Here is a 16090-nt window from a genome sequence, read left to right on the forward strand (position 1 = left end):
GAGGCGTGGCGGTAAAGTCCACCCAGGGCGTCCTGAGCGCCCCTGCGTGGACGCCTGTGTCCTCGGGAACCCTGGGAGCAATCCTTTTCCCACCCATTTCCCAGCCTTGCTTCTTGGTGGGACTTGGTGCTGGGCGGGGTGGGAGGGTCCCCTGACGGAACTCAGAGCTGACGGGAGCAGGGTTCACCCCAGGGTCGAGCACGTGGCCAGTGGAAACAGCGGGACTGACCACAGAAGTGTGTGTTCCCGCCACACACCGCCCCCCCTCAACCGTGGGACCCTGAGTTGCAGACCCTCCTGCACACCTACTTATAAACGGCAAGGGCGGGGCGGGGCGGGGCTCAGACGACTGGTTCAGCCCCTCCAGCATCCATGGAGGGCTGCTGATCACTGCCCCCGCCAAGCCTGGGGCCGGTGAGCCAGGTGCTCGGACCCCCGCCCCGCCCCCGCAAAGACCACCTCCCATTCCCATGGGGACCAAGGGCACAGAGAGGGGCTGTCTCCTGAACGCTGTTCCAAGGACGAACCCAGCACAGAGCAGCCCCCAGACCCGCCAGGGGGACAGGCGCGCACCCGGGGTGGGGCTGGAAGGGGGGCAGGCGCGCGCACCCGGGGGCGGGGCGGGGGCAGGCGCTCACTGCACGGAGGACTGGACACAGCCCTGGTGAGAGAGCCCGAGTCCACCGGCTCGGCAGGGCACCAAGTAAGAGTCAGCATGGGGGCCGCTGGTTTCGCCCCTTGCCCTGGGGGTGAAAAGCCCTCCTGCAGCCCCAGGAGAACAGCACGGCCCCCGCCCCTTCCACCTGGCTCAGGACGGTGGGGGTTCAGGGCGTGGAGAAGCCACTCAGTCCCCATCCTGTGGGCGAGCAGCAGAAGGTCTGGCACCTGCCAGAGGCCGGGGCTTGGGTGGTGGTTGAGGAGCAAAGTGTGGGTGCAGGTGGGTGAGCAGGTACGTGCTGCCCTGCAGAGGCTGCAGGCTCTGACCCTGAGGAGTGGGGTCCTCCGAAGAGGGTCCATTCAATCCTCCGGGGACCCTGTTCCCATGTGGAGATGCTTCTCCCCCGTCCCAGGCCTCTGTGGGCAGCAGATGGGGGGCATTGCTGGGCCCCCAAAACTCACAGGCGCAGAGGCCCCAGGAGCACAGTGCTGTGAGGGTGGGGTTCAGGGGACCAGTCTCCTGGGGTCCCCAGCACACCTCAGGCCCAGAAGATGAAGCCTGTACCCATCAGTTGGGGTCGCCAGGAAGGGAGGGTGGTCCACCCCTGAGAGGCGGGGCATCCACCCCTGAGAGGCGGGGCATCCACACCCGGCTGAAGGGCCGGCCCAGAATCGGCTCAGGCAGCCAGCCAGCAACTGCCACAGGGCAGCCGAGCCCCCCATCGCCTGAGTGCCCGGGTGGCTGAAGAATGGCCAGCGGGGAGGGGCGGGCCTCGGAGACACCCACACCCTCTGCGGCTCTCGGGACCAGAGTGTTCTTCCAGGAACGTCTCCCCCTCTCTGAACTCCAGCCAGCTCTCCCTGGGGCCCTCCTAGTATTGGGAGAGCGGAAACCCTGGGACGCTCCTGTACCTGCCCATGTGTGCGTGGGGTTCTTTTTTTGCCCAAGCTATGCAGCTTGCAGAATCTTAGTTCTCTGACCAGGGACTGAACCTGCGCCCCAGCAGTGAAAGCACAGAGTGCTAGCAACTGGACTGCCAGGGAAGTCCCCGAGTGTGCTTAGTAATGGTGGGTTTCCGTGTCTTGCTCCTGCAGAGCGTGGGGCCCCCCAAGCTGAGCTCTGCCGGCTGCCTGTCCCCCCAGGCCAGGGAAACCGTGGCTGCTCTCTAGGCAGCTGCCGAAGGCGCAGCACCTCCCCCAGGAGGGGCCCCGGGCGGGGCTGACGCTCTGCCCTCCGTGTGTCCGCAGCCTCAGTGTGCCAGACCCTGCGTCCCTGCCTCAATGGCGGCAAGTGCATCGACGACTGCGTCACGGGCAACCCCTCCTATACCTGCTCCTGCCTCTCAGGCTTCACGGGGAGGACGTGCCATCTGGGTGAGCTTCTGGAGGACCCGCCCATACCCCGCCCCTTGGAGGGACCAGCCCCAGGAGAAACCCTCCCCCACCCCCACCCCACCTCCCCACCCCAGAGGGACCACAACCTGCGGCCCAGGGTCTCTGTCCCCTGTCCTGGGCAGCGTGCATGGACACACGGGGGAGCCAAACACAGCAGCTCCACAGCTGTGAGCACCGCCCAGCCCTGGCGGGCCCCGTCCTCCCAGGCGTCCCTCCACTGAGGCTCCAGCCGCCCTGTTTTCCAGATGTGAACGAGTGCGCTTCCCACCCATGTCAGAACGGTGGGACTTGCACACACGGTGTCAACAGCTTCAGCTGCCAGTGCCCCGCCGGCTTCAGGGGACCCACCTGTGAGACAGGTAAGAGGAACCCACCCGGCCCCACGCGCCAGGGGCCACAGGGCGCCCGGAACCGTCCTGCCAGACCTGGGGGACAGGGGCATCAGGTCAGCATGCTGCAGGGGCCTTGCCTCAGAGGCGGGTGGCCAGAGAGGTTGGGGGGAGGGGGTTGCAGGAGCCCAGAGTCCAGAGGAGGGGCCCCGGGGCGCGGCAGGAGCACTGAGCACAGCACTCAGCCCTGTGAGGCCTGGGAACAGGGCAGGGCCTGCTTCCAGACCCTCTTACTCTAGGACCTGTGCCCCCAAACCCTCAACCCCAGGGGCTCCTGGCAGGAGTGGAGTCTGCTCCTCCCCACCCTGGGGCTCTCACAGCCCAGCCGTGGGTTGAGGTCTTTCTCAAGAGCCTCCTGTTGCTCCCAAGCTGCAGCCCACACTGCGGTTTGCTGAGCAATGGTGCACACCCCCAGCTTCACCACGGGACGCTGCTAGGGGAGCCCAAGAGATGGAGCCCTTAAGATCAGCGCATGGCGGCCCCTGACCCCCATCGGCTCAGCCAGAGACACTCCCCCCAGACCTTCAGGGATGTGAACTGTTATTTGGAAACAACACTGTTAAGTCAAACGGGTGCGGGTAACAGCCTCACCAGTGTCTCAGCTAGAAAAACATTTCTAATGGAGACTTAGGGCCACAGAGCATGTTTCCAAGTCTCTGGCTCTGGTGTGTAGACACGTATCCAGGCCAGCAGGGCCCTGGGGGCCTTGGGGCAGCGCCGGCAGCCCTGAGCCTTGGCCTCTCCACGGCCAGCACAGCAACACCCGCAGCAGCGGCCCCGGCCCCCAACAGCTCCCTGGTCTCCAGACCCGCCTCGGCATCCAGAGTCCATGCCAGCAGGGGCACCGGGCAGCGTCCAGCAGGGATGTGGGCGCTGGCTGCCTCGAGTCTCCCCACTCCTACCCGCGCCCAGCCCTGCTCTGGTGGGGTCAGGGTCCCAGAGACAGGGACGCCCCAGGAGGCTGGGAGTTGGGCCCCTTCATGCCCGTGCCCCTGCCATCTGCTGGGATAAACCCAGTTCAAACGAGCATTCAGTGCCAATGGCCGGGGATGGCCCTGGACTCCAGGGCCCACTGCCCCCTGGAGATGGCCAGGGCCACCCACGTGCAGCCCGCAGTGTGGGGTGGGGCTCAGGGGGAGACCAGGCCGCACAGCCAGGAGCCCCGTGGCCATGCACACTACGCTCACAGCAGAGTCTCCGTGCGATGACAGAGAGTGTCAGAACGGCGGCTGGTGCCGGGCGGAGGGCGGCACCGCGGTGTGCGTGTGCCCGGCCGGCTACACAGGGGCGGCCTGCGAGACAGGTGAGCGTGCCCTTGGCCGGCGGGGGGTGCGGTGCGTGGGGTGCCAGTGGGGCAGGGTGCTGGGTGGTCAGAAGCTGGCGTGCAGCCGAGCTCCCACCTCTGCCACCCGCAGATGTAGACGAGTGCAGCTCTGACCCCTGCCTGAATGGAGGCTCGTGTGTCGACCTGGTGGGGAATTTCACCTGCCTGTGTGCAGAACCCTTCGAGGGACCTCGCTGTGAGACAGGTAATGGCCGTGTCGCGGCTCCCCGTGGGTGACGGGGTCAGCTGCCCCCTCGTCCTCTGGGTGGGCTCTGCTCTGGGCTCTGCTGTGCACGTGCTGGATGAGGCCCGGGAAGTCTGCTCCCCTCTCTGAGGCGGAGGGCCACACTCCCCAGGCCCCGCCCCCTCAGCAGATTCTAGGCTGTTTATTGCCCCTTCTTCCTGCCCCAGAGCCCTCCGGTGCAAGGAAACAAACCTTGGGCTGATCTCCACCACATGTGATGAAGTCTGCTCACTTCTGTTCTATTGCATGTTGTTTTAAATGCTGGTTGCTCCTTGGAAGAAAAACTATGACAAACCTAGACAGCACATTAAAAGCAGAGACTTGACTTTACCAACCAGTCTGTAGAGTAAAAGCTGTGGTTTTCCCAGTGGTCGTGTGTGGATGTGAGAGCTGGACTATAAAGAAAGCTGAGTGCCGAAGAATTGATGCTTTTGAACTGTGGTGTTGGAGAAGATTCTTGAGTCTCTTGGACAGCAAGAAGATCCAACCAGTCAATTCTAAAGTCAGTTCTGATCGTCCCTGGGACTGCATGGAGATCAAACTAGTCAATCCTAAAGGAAACCAGTCCTGAATATTCATTGGAAGGACTGATGCTGAAGCTGAAACTCCAATACTTTGGCTACTGGATGTGAAGAGCCGACTCATTGGAAAAGACCCTGATGCTGAGAAAGATTGAAGGCAGAAGGAGAAGGGGATGACATACGATGAGATGGTTGGACGGCATCACCGATTCAAAGAACTTGAGTCTGAGCAAACTCTGGGAGATAGTGAAGGGCAGGGAAGCCTGGCGTGCTGTAGTCCATGTGGTCACAAGGACTCAGACATGACTAAGCAACTGAACAACAACAGGACTCAATTAAAAGACCAACAGATTTTATTACCCACAGAATAAATTATGACTTTAGCATCTGACATCTCCTGACCTCCCAGGGCCTCCACCCCCGAGCCAACAACAGCTGTGCACGCATCTCCCCAGGGGTTGGGGGTGCTCAAGACAAACTCATCAGATTTACTTTGAGTCTAAAAACTTGAGAAGGAAGTGAGGTTTTGCCTGCAAGTAAGATGCAGGTGGGCGCTGCGCCCTCCACTGGTCTTTGGCCAGCAGGCCACACGCAGGGCAGGCTGTGTCCCCGAGGGATGGCGAGGCTTCACAGCGCAGAGGGTGGGCTGGTGGCAGCCCCACCTGCTGCCTGAAATCATCGTGATGTCACAGGACTGCCTCGACTGGCATCCGAGCATCAGCGTACTTAACTAAACTCATGTCAGAAAACAGATAAAGTGATTTCAGAAGATTTTACAAAGAAATCACGTTTTGTACAAAGAATAATGCTAACAAAAGCAAACTGTGAGGGACAGGCACTGCTACATCCACCCCAGTGCAAGCTCAGGAGCCACACTGCAAGGCGCAGAGGAAGCTGGCCAAAGACCAGAGATTATAAAAGACTGTCAAGCCTTCTGCTTCCAGCCAACGAGGATGAGCCACTCTGGGACTCTCCCTGTCACTCTCAACAAGAAAACCAGACCAGACACAGGAAACACTGTTCTCAGCCACTGGACAACTGAAAGCCATGAACTTCATTCCTGAGAGAGGAGAAGGAAGCAGGGTGGAACCCACAGCTGCCCCAAGGCTGCATCAGAGCCGTTGCCAGGCCTGCCCTGTGGGTGGGGAGGGGGCTCCTGACTCCAGCAGTTCCTCTGAGTCTCCTGAGTCAAGGAGCAGACATCCCAGTTCAGTGCCTGGAGGCTGTGCTGGTGCCAGCAACAAGGACAGAGCTGCTGGGAGGGGAGGGAGGGAAGAGGAGAAGGCAGGAGCGAGCCCTGGACGGCTGCCCTGCGGCCCCCTGAATCTGGGCGGGGTGAGAGCTGCTGGGAGGGGAGGGAGGGAAGAGGAGAAGGCAGGAGGCGAGCCCTGGACGGCTGCCCTGCGGCCCCTGAATCTGGGTGGGGTGAGAGCTGCTGGGCTGGGGAAGGACCACTGGGAGTGGACTCAGTTGCTGAAACTCAAGCCCCCTCCTACCAGCCAGAGTGGAGCAAGCTCTTCATACCCAGGGCCAGTACTGAGTACAGTCCCCAGTGGGGATGAATACATGCTAAGCTAATGGCAGGTCTGATCTGCCCCAAGAAAACTGAAAAGAAAGCTTGAAAGGCCAAACAGCTCTGTCTAGTCAAAGCTATGGTTTTTCCAGTAGTCATGTATAGATGTGAGAATTGGACTATAAAGAAGGCTGAGCGCTGAAAAATTGATGCTTTTGAACTGTGGATGGGAAGACTCTTGAGAGCCCTTGGACTGCAAGGAAATCTAACTAGTCCATCCTAAAGGAAAATCAGTCCTGAATAGTCCCTGTAGGACTGATGCTGAAGCTGAAACTCCAATGCTTTGGCCACCTGATGTGAGAACCGACTCGTTGGAAAAGACCCTGATGCTGGGAAAGATTGAAGGCAAGAGGAGAAGGGGACAACAGAGGATGAGATGGCTGGATGACATCACCAACTCCATGGACATGAGTCTGATTAAGCTCCGGGAGTTGGTGATGGACAGGGAGGCCCAGCATGCTGCAGGCCATTGGTTCATAAAGATTCAGACACAACTGAGTGACTGAACTGAACTGAATTTAACCATATGTCAGAATAAAATCCTCAACTCTTTAGATGAATGTAACAGAATCCAGGACCCCAGAATACCCACCCAAAAGTTACCAGACATACAAAAGGTTAAGAGTATATGACTTACCACCAGAAGTAAAATAGATATAAAGAAATAGTGGCTAGAGATGGCCAGAGAATCAGCAAACACAAATGTTTGATAATCCATCATGAACATGCATGTGCCATATGTTCAAGACTGTTGAGGGAAAAGACATAATGAGAAGTAGAATATATTAAGGGAGAAGGCAATGGCACCCCACTCCAGTACTCTTGCCTGGAAAATCCCATGGACAGAGGAGCCTGGTAGGCTGCAGTCCATGGGGTCGCTAGGAGTCGGACACGACTGAGCGACTTCACTTTCACTTTTCACTTTCATGCATTGGAGGAGGAAATGGCAACCCACTCCAGTATTCTTGCCTGGAGAATCCCAGGGACGGCGGGGCCTGGTGGGCTGCCGTCTGTGGGGTCGTACAGAGTCGGACACGACTGAAGCAACTTAGCAGCAGCAGCAGAATATATTAAAGAAGTTTCTAGAGATGAAAAACATAATATCTGGATTAAAAAAAAAACACTGGACAGTGTTCACAGCAGGTTAGATGCGGCAGAAGGAAAGGTCAATGGCCTTGAAGAGAAATGGAAACAATTCGACAAGCAGCCCAGAGAGGGTGACACGGAAGGGCAGCAGCGAGGGGGGCCCTGTGCGGGGACGCCACGCGCCCAGCAGGTGTGACCCTGCAGTCCCTGCAGGAGGGATGGGCTGAAGGGGTGCAGGGAAAGAGTGTGAAAAAGCAACAGCCAAACAGTTTCTAAGTCTGATGAAAATGAAAACCCAAAAGTCAAGAAAAACATGAAGAAAACCATACAAAGCCCAACATAAATCAAATTGCTGAAAACCACTACATGAACCGAGGAGTTCCAGATGCATAAGCTGGATTTAGAAAAGGCAGAGGAACCAGAGATCAAACTGCCAACATCTGCTAGATCACAGAAAAAGCAAGAGAATTCCATGAAAACATCTACTTCTGCTTCATTGACTACACTAAAGCCTTTGACTGTGTGGATCACAACAAACTGGAAAATTCTTAAAAAGATGGGACTACTAGACTACCTTCCCTGCCTCCTGAGAAACCTGTATGCAGGTCAAGAAGCAAAAGTTAGAACCAAACATGGAATAACAGACTGGTTTAAAATTGGGAAAGAAGTGCATCAAGCCTGTATATTGTCACCCTGTTTATTTAACTTATATGCAGAGTACATCATGTGAAATGCCAGACTGGATGTAGAAATATCAGTAATCTCAGATGTACAGATGATACCATCCTTATGGCAGAAAGCAAAGAGAAACTAAAAATCTTCTTGATGAAGGTGAAAGACGAGAGTGAAAAAGCTGGCTTAAAACAACATTCAAAAACTAAGATCATGGTCCCATCACTTCATGGCAAATAGATGGAGAAACAATGGAAACAGTGACAGACTATTTTCTTGGGCTCCAAAATCATTCCAGATGGTGACTGCAGCCATAAAATTAAAAGATGCTTGCTCTTTGGAAGAAAAGCTATGACAAACTTAGACAGCATATTAAAAAGCAGAGACATTACTTTATTGACAAAGGTCCACATAGTCAAAGCTATGGTTTTTCCAGTAGTCATGTATGAATGTGAGAGTTAGACCATAAAGAAAGCTGAGTACCAAAGAACTGATGCTTTCAAACTGTGATATTGGAGAAGACTCTTGAGAGTCCCTTGGACTGAAAGGAGATCAAACCAGTCAATCCTAGGGGAAATCAACCATGAATATTCACTGGAAGGACTGATGCTGAAGCTGAAGCTCCACTACTTTGGGCACCTGATGCAAAGAGCTCACTCATCAGAAAAGACCCTGATGCTGGGAAAAACTGAAGGCAGGAGAAGGGGACAACAGAGGAGGGGATGGTTGGATGGCGTCACTGACTCAGTGAACATGAGTCTGAGCAGCTCCGGGAGACGGCAAAGGAAGCCTGGTGTGCTGCGGTCTGTGGAGTCACAAAGAGCCAGACCCGACTGAGCGACTGAACCACAACAACGACAGAGAGAACATCCTAAAAGCAGCCACAGAGAAAAGACACAGACACAAGCTCGACAGCAGCCTCGTCCTCTGAGTCAGTGCAGGCTGGACGGCAGCGGGGCGGCACCCGTAAAGCCTGGAAGAAGTAGGCTGTAACGTTAGTGCTGTACGCCGGAAACACTGTCTTTCCGAAATTAAGGCTAAACAGAGATGCTTTTCAGACGGCCTCTCGGCAGCGCAGAGGACACGAGTATGGAGACCAGCCAGGACGCAGGGACGTGGAGGCATTGCTGGCTGACCCAGCCTGACTGATACTCACGGAGACCCACGTTCCTTCCAGGGCCTGCAGAGCCTCCACCATGACAGACGACCCCATTGGCCATAAAATGAGGCTCAATAAACTGAAAAGGACTGTGTTCTCTGATTACAGCAAAATTAAACTAGAAATCAACAGGAGACAGATGCCTGGAAAACCCCGAACATTTCAGTAACACAGGTGCTTGGTGAGCACCGCTTGGAGCCTCTGGCCTCAGCCAGGCCCTTGGTGCACCATCGGCCCCTCTACACTCCAGATGCTGCTTCTGCTCCATAGAAGGGGTTCAGGGCTGAGGGCTGCTGGGGGCCAGTCTCCAGGCACTTGGCACAAACAACAGAGGTTAACACGCCTCCTTTCTGGCCCAAGGCCCTGTTAACCCACTCCCTGCCCAGGCCCTCTGCCAGGCCTTGGGTGAGCACTGCTTTTCTTGCAGGACACCACCCAGTGCCCGACGCCTGCCTCTCGGGCCCTTGCCAGAACGGAGGCACCTGTGTGGATGCAGATCAGGGCTACGTGTGCGAATGCCCTGAGGGCTTCATGGGCCTCGACTGCAGGGAAAGTGCGTGTGGGCTGGGCCGCCGGGGTGGGGGCCCCATGGGGTGTGCGTGTGGATACCCATGGAGAGGATCTGGGAGTGGGGAGAGGGGCTGCACAGCCGGTTTTATGGGACAGTGGTCAGGAGGGCGGCCCCATACTGAGGCCTTTCTCCCCTCCATCCGTGGCAGGAACCCGTAGTGGCTGTGAGTGCCGCAATGGTGGCAGGTGCCTGGGGGCCAACAGCACCCTCTGCCAGTGCCCACCGGGCTTCTTCGGGCTCCTCTGTGAATTTGGTAAGTGCCCAGGGTTGGGACGGGGCTGCCGCCCTGCCCTGCCCTGAGAATCCCTGAAAGCACGGCGAGCCCCGGGTGTGGGGGGCACCCCAGCCTGGTCACCCCAGGGGTCACGCGGTCCCTGGGCCTCCCACTCGTGTGCAGAGGTCACGGCCACGCCCTGCAACATGAACGCGCAGTGCCCCGACGGCGGCTACTGCATGGAGTACGGCGGGAGCTACCTGTGCGCCTGCCACACCGAGCACAATGCCAGCCACCGTGAGTGGGGCCTGGGAGCTGGCGGGGGGGGGGGGGGGGCGCTAGGAGGTCCTGGTGCAGCAGCAGGAGGCGGGCGAGGGGACCTGGGGGTGGGCAGCCTGGCCACGCGCCCTGCTCCACCCACTGCAGCCACGTGGAGCGCCACTCGGCGCCTTCCAGCTCAGCTGCTGGGACGTGAACGCCTGACAAGCGCCCGCGGAGAAGCGTGTCCGCCGGCGTACATGTCAGTACAGACACCACGTGAGCCGGGTGGACAGTTGTCACCGGTGACGGTGGTGACAGGCTACCAGGTGGCCCTGATACCAGGACTCCTGTGGACCCCAGCTCAGTCCCAGCTCACAGAACAGAGAAGGCAAAATCTGGAAAATTCAAAAATGTGATACAAGAGATTCTAGAGGGCCTCCGAGCCAGCATGAGGACTCAAGCCTGGCATCGGTTGTGGCCAGGACGTCAGGATGACCGTCCTCTGCCCCACAGCGCTGCCGTCGCCGTGTGACTCCGACCCCTGCTTCAACGGAGGCTCCTGTGACGTGCACGGAGACTCCTACACGTGCGAGTGCCCGCGGGGCTTCCACGGCCGCCACTGCGAGAAAGGTGGGCTCCGCGGCTTGCGGGGCGGGGCGCCTCCCGCCCGCCACAGCGCTCTCCACACAGTGCACTCCCCTCCTGCTCACTGTTTTCCAGTGGATTTTAGAATCACCGATTTATAAAAAAATTCAGTGTTGTCCACTCGCTAGTTCTGTCCGACTGTCTGTGGCCCCGTGGACGGCAGCACGCCAGGCGTCCGTCCTTCACCGTCTCCTGGAGTTTGTCAGATTCACGTCCACTGAGTCGACTTTATAAACGTAATACAGTTGCAGAATGTCGACATTTACAACACTTAGCCACGTAGGAACGTAAGCACTCTTACGCAAATACACTGCGGGCGTCACTGTGCGCACCTTGCCTGCCCAGCAGTCCCTCCAGCAGGAGAAGCAGCACTCAGGACTCTTTTCAGTGACCCAGGCATCCCCTGGTCAGGGCCCAGGGTGCTGGCCGCCTGGCCCCTATGCCCACGTCTGTCCTCCCGGGCTTGGCACCGGGGCCCCGTCCAGCCCTCCTGCTGCCTCATGTGCCCAGAGGGCTGAAACCTGAACCCCTGCCTCTGCCGCTCCCACAGGGCCCTGAGACTGGGCCCCTGGGGCTCCAACCACAGAGCCCACAGCCTCCACACCCCTGCGGGGGAGGGCTTTCCAAAGAGCAGGCTGATTCTGTGCAGAGCCAACGAGGTCCTGCACCCTTGGCCAAGGCGTCCCCAAGAGGGGGCAGAGGGACATGGGGGGCGGGGGTGGTGGCCGGAACCTGGACAAGCGTCCTGTGAGGACCCACAGGGCGTTGGGGGGAGGCCCCTCCTGCCTCACATTCCCCCCAAGAACATCAAGCAGGCTGAGGGTCTACACTGCTGGCTGAGCTGTGAAGGTGCGACATCCACCCCGCGGGCCAGGGAAGACCCCCAGTGCAAGAGGGTGATGGGCCCCAGTGCAAGAGGGTGACGGGCCCTGCGGACCAGGAAAGGCCCCAGTGCAAGAGGGTGACGGCCCCCGCGGGCCAGGAAAGGCCCCCAGTGCAAGAGGGTGACGGCCCCTGTGGGCCAGGAAAGGCCCCCAGTGCAAGAGGGTGACGGGCCCCCACAGGCCAGGGAAGGCCCCCAGTGCAAGAGGGTGACGGGCCCCGCGGGCCACGGAAGGCTCCCAGTGCGAGGGTGATGGGCCTCAGTGCAAGAGGGTGACGGGCCCTGTGGGCCAGGAAAGGCCCCAGTGCAAGAGGGTGACGGGCCCCCACAGGCCAGGGAAGGCCCCCAGTGCAAGAAGGTGACGGGCCCCAGTGCAAGAGGGTGATGGCCCCCATGGGCCAGGGAAGGCCCCCAGTGCAAGAGGGTGACGGCCCCTGCAGGCCAGGGAAGGCCCCCAGTGCAAGAAGGTGACGGGCCCCAGTGCAAGAGGGTGATGGCCCCCATGGGCCAGGGAAGGCCCCCAGTGCAAGAGGGTGACGGGCCCCGCGGGCCAGGGAAGGCCTCTAGTGCAGGCACAGAAACACGCAGATCTGAGTGGGAGTGCCACGGCTCCCCACTCAGCAGGAGGGCAGCAGTGGGCAGCTCTCCAGTGCTTCCCCAGCACAGCCCAGGCAGGGCAGGGTGGCAGCGGGCACAGGGGGGTGGGGGCGGCGGGCGCAGGGGTGGGGCGGCGGGCACAGGGCCCCCGGGCTGAGTGGGGAGCACCTGGTGGGCTCAGCCCTGGGCAGCAGCCTCAGGGGCTCTGCTGACCAGCAGCCCTGGCCGGCGGGCACTCTGGGCCAGGAGGCTGGACCCCGCTAACCAGCCTGTCTGTCTGTCTGTCCCTGGCAGCCCGGCCGCGCCTGTGCAGCTCCGGGCCCTGTAGGAACGGAGGCACGTGTAAGGAGGCGGGCGGCGAGTACCACTGCGACTGCCCCTACCGCTTCACCGGCAGGCACTGCGAGATCGGTGCGGGCCCAGCGGGCGAGCCGGCCTGGGGAGGGCGGGGAGGGGCTGGCCTGGGACCCCTGCCCTGCCCGCTGCGTCTGCTTGTCAGGAGCACCCCACAAGCCCCCTACCGCCCCTGATGAGGGTGTGGAGGGACGAGGGGAGGGACCAGAGGTAGGGGTGCACGCGCCCCCTGGCCCTGCCCGATGGATGCCTCTGCTTCCAGGGAAGCCAGACTCGTGCGCCTCGGGTCCCTGTCACAACGGCGGCACCTGCTTCCACTACATCGGCAAATACAAGTGTGACTGCCCCCCGGGCTTCTCGGGGCGGCACTGTGAGATAGGTAAGGGGGAGCTTCCCATAGTCCCGCGGCCTGGAGGCAGAGCTGGTGCGAGAGGCAGGATGCCCCTGCCGCCCAGAGGCCTCAGGGGGGACAGTGATGGGGTCCCCACGCCATTGCAGCCCCCTCGCCCTGCTTCCGGAGCCCGTGCATGAATGGGGGCACCTGCGAGGACCTGGGCACAGACTTCTCCTGCCACTGCCAAGCAGGGTACACAGGACGCCGGTGCCAGGCGGGTGAGCGGGCCAGGTCGGGGCCCAGCAGGGGACTGGGGAGGGAGGGGAAGAGGAAACCTCTGAGCAGCCTGCTCTGGGGGCCAGTTCTATCACCCTGGGACAGGCTGCACGGGGAGCAAGGGGCCCGGGTCAGAGCAGCGGGAGGCCAGGCAGGGGCCAGCAGCACAGTACAGGGCTGCTGTGTCCTTGCAGAGGTAGACTGCGGCCCCCCCGGCGAGGTGCAGCACGCCACCCTGCGATTCAACGGCACCCGACTGGGCTCGGTGGCCCTGTACTTGTGTAACCGAGGATACAGCCCAAGCACCTCCAGCCATGTCCGGGTGTGCCAGCCACAGGGCGTCTGGAGCGAGCCCCCCCAGTGCCACGGTGACCGGGGCCCTCTGCGGGGTGGGAAGAGCCACACCCCGCTCCCTTGGGCCCTGCCCCGCTCCCCTGGGCCACACCCTGCTCCCCTGGGCCACGCCCAGCTCCCCTGGGCTGAGCAGGAAAGCACGAGCCACAGCTCTGACCCTGGGCTGTGTCTCCTCTGTGCCAAGTGAGGCCAAGACCTGGTGCTGATGGTGGTGACGACCGGTCCCCTCCACTCCGGACCCTTCTTTAAGGGCTTCCGGTCCTCAGAGCACCCCAGAGCATGAGGTCTAACACCCACAAGCCCACTCTGCAGAGGAAGCCGCTGAGGCCAAGAGGCAGCCGAAAGGCAGAGCCCTGCAGAGGCAGATCAGGGCTTAGGTGCCATTCCTGCTCCCAGGCCCACCCAGGCCTGCAGGATCAGACCCTGCATTTGAACAAGGCACCCAGGAGCCGCCACAGGCATTTAAGGGGTGTTGCCCTGCAGGCAAGGCCCCCCTTGAGCCAGGCCCCTGGAGACAGAGCGCTGCAGACAGCACCGCCAGCGGTGTGTTAGGCGAGACGGAACATTCCAAACTGTTCAGACCATCTGTGTAATGGTAACACGGTCTCAGAAGACAAAGAGCTTTCAGCAGAGTAGCTTAGGGACAGGACAGCATCCAGAGAAGGGAGGCGCAGAGCACACCGCCCCCTCCCAGATGCCCTGCAAGGCGTCGGGCCTGAGCGGCCCTCTCAGGTGGAGCGTCAGAACACAGGTGCGGTCACCTGGCCTCGAGCCTGCTCCTTTACGCCTGTCCTTCCAAGCCCCCCAGGGCTAGTGATCACTGTCTAGGAGGCCACCCCGGGCCCAGTGTTGCTTCTCCTCAACATGCCATCAGAGGAGGAGTGGGCACTGCCAAGGAACGTGAGCTCACAAGCCAGGATACCAGGACGCTCGAGAAATGCGGCACCTCAGAGACACTGACAGAGCCCAGACAACATACAGTCCTGGGAGCAGAGACGTAGAAGATGAGGAAGAATATAAAAGCAGGACAAATACGCAGAAGGAAACATGACGCTGGCCGTAAAAATACAATCCACAGGTGATGTTCAAAAGAGGCAGAAATAAGATGCTCGAAAAACTGTAACAGTAGAAGCAGCAGACGCAACTTGTAAATGCGAATGAAGACAAAGCTAGTGAGCTGGAAGGCCAGTGCAAGGAGCTGCGCCAGAGGGAAGGGAAACGCTCGTAGACTAGAAAGGAGACGTAGGCTCCGAGGGGGAGTAAGTGCCGACATGGAGGTAACAGGAGCCCAAGAGTGACAAAAATTAAAATAGGTTGGAATGTTGCAATAACTATGGAGCTAAACTCCCAGAATAGCTGAAAAATGAGCAGAGATTGAAAGGGCCTGCAGAATGTCAAACAGGAGGAGACATCAGACACATTATAATAAAATATAACAAAATCAGGAGGAAAAGATCCTTAGAAAAAGGGACAAGAAGCCACAAGGGAACAAGAATCAGATCGGCACCAGACTTCTTATAGAGACGTCAGGAGTGAGGTAATAAAACGGCATTTTAAAGATAGTGAAGCGCTCCATTCGGTTAGGGTGTGGACAGCTAGAAAACACCATCACGCTCACTGTGACATCAAGGAGGCTCCAGAGAGCCCATAAAATCGTACCTCTTAGCTCATTAGAGAGCTGAGGACGCAAAGTTTTCTCACAAGGAAGCACCAGGCCCAAACAAGTCCGTGGATCAATCCCACCAAACTGCCAAGCAGCAGCCCACTGCAGTGCTACACAGGCCCTCCTGGGGGGCAGAAAGAGTGTGTGCCACCCACTCCACGAGGCCAGGACAACCTTAAACCAGCACCAGACATGGACAGGGGGACAGTAAAGTTATGGCTCCATTAAACATGAAAACAGATGCAGAAATCTGATGGTCCATAAAGACTATATACACCATAATGGGGCTTCCCAGGTGAGGCCAGTGGTAAAGCAGCAGCCTGCCAATGCAGGAGACCCAGGAGACATGGGTTTGCTTCATGGGTCAGGAAGATCCCCTAGAGTAGGAAGTGGCAACCCACCCCAGTATTCTTGCTTGAAATGGCAACCCACCCCTGTATTCTTTCCTGGAAAATTCCATGGACAGAGGAGCCTGGTGGGCAACAGTCCCTGGGGCCGCAGAGTCAGACACGACTGAGCACACACAGCATCCTTAAGTTGGGTTGTTGTAAAAATAGTTGATATTAGAAAAATTTGCTACACTAGCCAACTAAAGGAGAAGAGCCATGTAAGAGTTTCAGTGAATGTGTAATAAGCGTTTGGTGAAATTCATGCCTATTCAAGTAACACATTCCTACCAAGTAAGAACTTTAAAAGCACTCCTTATCCAGATAAAAATAATATGATACACACACACCTTTCTAGTACCACGTGGTATAATACAGGATTTATTGGAGGGAAAACTTATAAAAGAGAAATAGCAGAGCCCACAGAGCCCCCCTGGTGTTCCTTAGCCCACAGGGAGATGTGCTTAGACCAGGCATAAGCTAGGCTGAACACAGAATTACACTGAACCTCACCAGTTACACGCCACATATT

The 16090-nt window shown here is 58.7% G+C and overlaps 1 protein-coding gene across 4 annotated transcripts in view; it reads left to right on the forward strand.

Annotated features, from left to right (window-relative positions):
* The window catches only part of SNED1 (sushi, nidogen and EGF like domains 1), a 76199-nt gene that overhangs the window by 31798 nt on the left and 28311 nt on the right, over nucleotides 1–16090 (forward strand). For all 4 annotated transcript variants that reach the window (XM_055586632.1, XM_055586631.1, XM_055586629.1 and 1 more), the window contains exons 5-16: nucleotides 1906–2031; nucleotides 2298–2411; nucleotides 3631–3744; nucleotides 3857–3970; nucleotides 9448–9573; nucleotides 9740–9844; nucleotides 9989–10102; nucleotides 10580–10696; nucleotides 12486–12602; nucleotides 12808–12924; nucleotides 13044–13157; nucleotides 13350–13523. In XM_055586632.1, the coding sequence (XP_055442607.1) occupies nucleotides 1906–2031; nucleotides 2298–2411; nucleotides 3631–3744; nucleotides 3857–3970; nucleotides 9448–9573; nucleotides 9740–9844; nucleotides 9989–10102; nucleotides 10580–10696; nucleotides 12486–12602; nucleotides 12808–12924; nucleotides 13044–13157; nucleotides 13350–13523 (1452 nt within the window). The remainder of the gene's footprint in view (nucleotides 1–1905; nucleotides 2032–2297; nucleotides 2412–3630; nucleotides 3745–3856; nucleotides 3971–9447; nucleotides 9574–9739; nucleotides 9845–9988; nucleotides 10103–10579; nucleotides 10697–12485; nucleotides 12603–12807; nucleotides 12925–13043; nucleotides 13158–13349; nucleotides 13524–16090) is intronic.

Source organism: Bubalus kerabau, chromosome 6 (genome assembly GCF_029407905.1).
Source record: "Bubalus kerabau isolate K-KA32 ecotype Philippines breed swamp buffalo chromosome 6, PCC_UOA_SB_1v2, whole genome shotgun sequence".
Classification (NCBI taxonomy): domain Eukaryota; kingdom Metazoa; phylum Chordata; class Mammalia; order Artiodactyla; family Bovidae; genus Bubalus; species Bubalus kerabau.